Raw genomic sequence first — 2,244 nt, forward strand, 5'->3', positions numbered from 1 at the left:
CCTGGTACTCCACAACAAAATGGTGTTGTAGAGAGAAGGAATCGTACACTATTAGAGATGGTTAGATCGATGATGGCGCAAGCCAACCTTCCAATTTCGTTTTGGGGGGATGCATTGATGACTGCTGCCTACATCCTTAACCGTGTGCCTTCTAAGTCAGTTCCCACAACACCATATGAGTTATGGACTGGTGCAAAACCCAATTTGGAGAACTTAAGGCCTTGGGGTTGTGCAGGTTTTGTTCACAGTACTTCCTATAAGTATGGGAAATTGGGCCCTAGAGCAAGTAAGAAAATCTTTATAAGATATTCAAAAAGCTCAAAGGGGTATGTAATGTATGGTAAACATTCTGATGGTGGAATGACTGAGATAGAGTCTCATGATGTCAACTTCATTGAAGATGATTTTCCAAGCATCAGTGAAGCAAAACAAGATCTTCAACTTTATGAGCTGCAAGAGCTTGAAGGTGTCATACCATCTTTGGGCGAGGGTGGAGAATCACAACTTCATCCTGAAATCGCCAAAGATAGTGGGATTGATTTTGCTCCTAGTGGGAGCAAACCACTAGATAGTGACACACAAGGATCCAAGGTACGTAGAAGTGAACATGGAACTATTCCCTGTCGTCATTTTGAGATTGAGGGGGAATCTTTTATATGTGATTCACTGGACCTTGATGAGCCTGCTTCCTACGAGGAAGCATTAGCTTCACCTGCTTCACATGAATAGATAGTTGCCATGAGGGATGAGATGGATTCTATGGCAAAGAATCAAGTTTGGGAGTTGGTTGACCTTCCGCCTGGGCGCAAGACCATTGGAAACAAGTGGGTCTTAAAAATAAAGCGCAAGGCAGATGGATCGATTGACAAATATAAGGCTCGTCTCGTGGCGAAAGGCTATACCCAAAGAGAAGGGATAGACTATGAAGAGAGTTTCTCCCCAGTAGTGAGATTTGTCTCTATTCGCCTTATTCTGGCTATTGTTGCACATTTGGATTTGGAACTCTTCCAAATGGATGTAAAGACTGCATTTCTCAATGGAGAACTAGACGAGGAGATCTATATGGATCAACCTATTGGCTTTGAGGTTAAGGAACAAGGGCGCAAAGTGTGCCGCCTTAAACGTTCCATTTATGGCCTAAAGCAAGAGTCTAGACAATGGTATTTCAAATTTCATAAGGCTATTATTTCGATTGGTTTCGAAATGATGGAAGAAGACCATTGTGTGTATGTCAAACGATCAGGAAAGAGTTTACTTATCCTGTCTTTGTATGTGGACGACATTTTGTTGGCTGGAAATGACATGGAGATAATTGTCAACACCAAAAGGTGGTTGTCCTCTATTTTTGAAATGAAGGACATGGGAGAGGCTAATTATGTGCTTGGAGTTAAGATTTTCAGGGATCGCTCAAAGAAGCTTCTTGGTTTGTCTTAAGAAACTTACATAAAGATGATCTTAGAGCGATTCCGTATGCATAATTCCAAACCCATAGACACTCCAATTGAGAAGGGACATACATTAAGCTTTGAAGATTGCCCTAAATCAGAAAAGGAAAAGAGAGAAATGGCAAGAGTTCCCTATGCAAGTGCAGTTGGAAGTCTGATGTATGCTATGTTGTGTACTCGACCAGACATCTGTTTTGCAGTTGGTATGGTTAGTCGTTATCAAAATAATTCAGGACCTGTTCATTGGCAAGTAGTTAAGAGGATTTTTCGATACCTTCGTGGGACATCGGATCTCATTCTTTGCTATCAGGGTGGAGATTTGAGATTGAAAGGATATTCTGATGCTGACTGGGCTAGTGATAGAGATGAGCGCAAGTCCACTACAGGTTATGCATTTCTACTTAGTGGTGCAGCTATCTCTTGGTGCAGTAAGAAACAGTCTTGCATTGCTTTATCCACAATGGAGTCTGAGTATGTTGCTTGTTCAGCAGCAGCACAAGAAGCTGTTTGGTTAAAGAGATTTTTCCAAAGCCTAAGGGTGACATCTCTTGCAGATGAAGTTGTAAAGATGTATTGTGATAATATGGCAGCCTTGTCTCATGCTAATGATCCTAAGTATCATAGCAAAAGCAAACACATACAAACTCGTTATAACTACATTCGTCTTGCTATTACACAAGGAGAGGTGATCCTCCAACATATCTCCACTAGCAGGATGGTGGCTGATCCACTTACTAAAGCCATTGCTAGAGATGTCTTTCAGGCTCATGTTAGGAGTTTGGGACTTTGTAGGATTTGA

The 2,244-nt window shown here is 41.5% G+C and overlaps 1 protein-coding gene across 1 annotated transcript; it reads left to right on the forward strand.

The window, feature by feature from the left end:
• The first annotated feature begins 1,449 nt into the window (after window positions 1–1,449).
• On the forward strand, window positions 1,450–2,244 carry LOC126705183 (secreted RxLR effector protein 161-like). The gene has a single exon (XM_050404106.1). It carries the CDS (start codon window positions 1,450–1,452, stop codon window positions 2,242–2,244), a length of 795 nt encoding a protein of 264 aa, XP_050260063.1.

The sequence above is a fragment of the Quercus robur genome, chromosome 11 (assembly GCF_932294415.1).
Source record: "Quercus robur chromosome 11, dhQueRobu3.1, whole genome shotgun sequence".
Classification (NCBI taxonomy): domain Eukaryota; kingdom Viridiplantae; phylum Streptophyta; class Magnoliopsida; order Fagales; family Fagaceae; genus Quercus; species Quercus robur.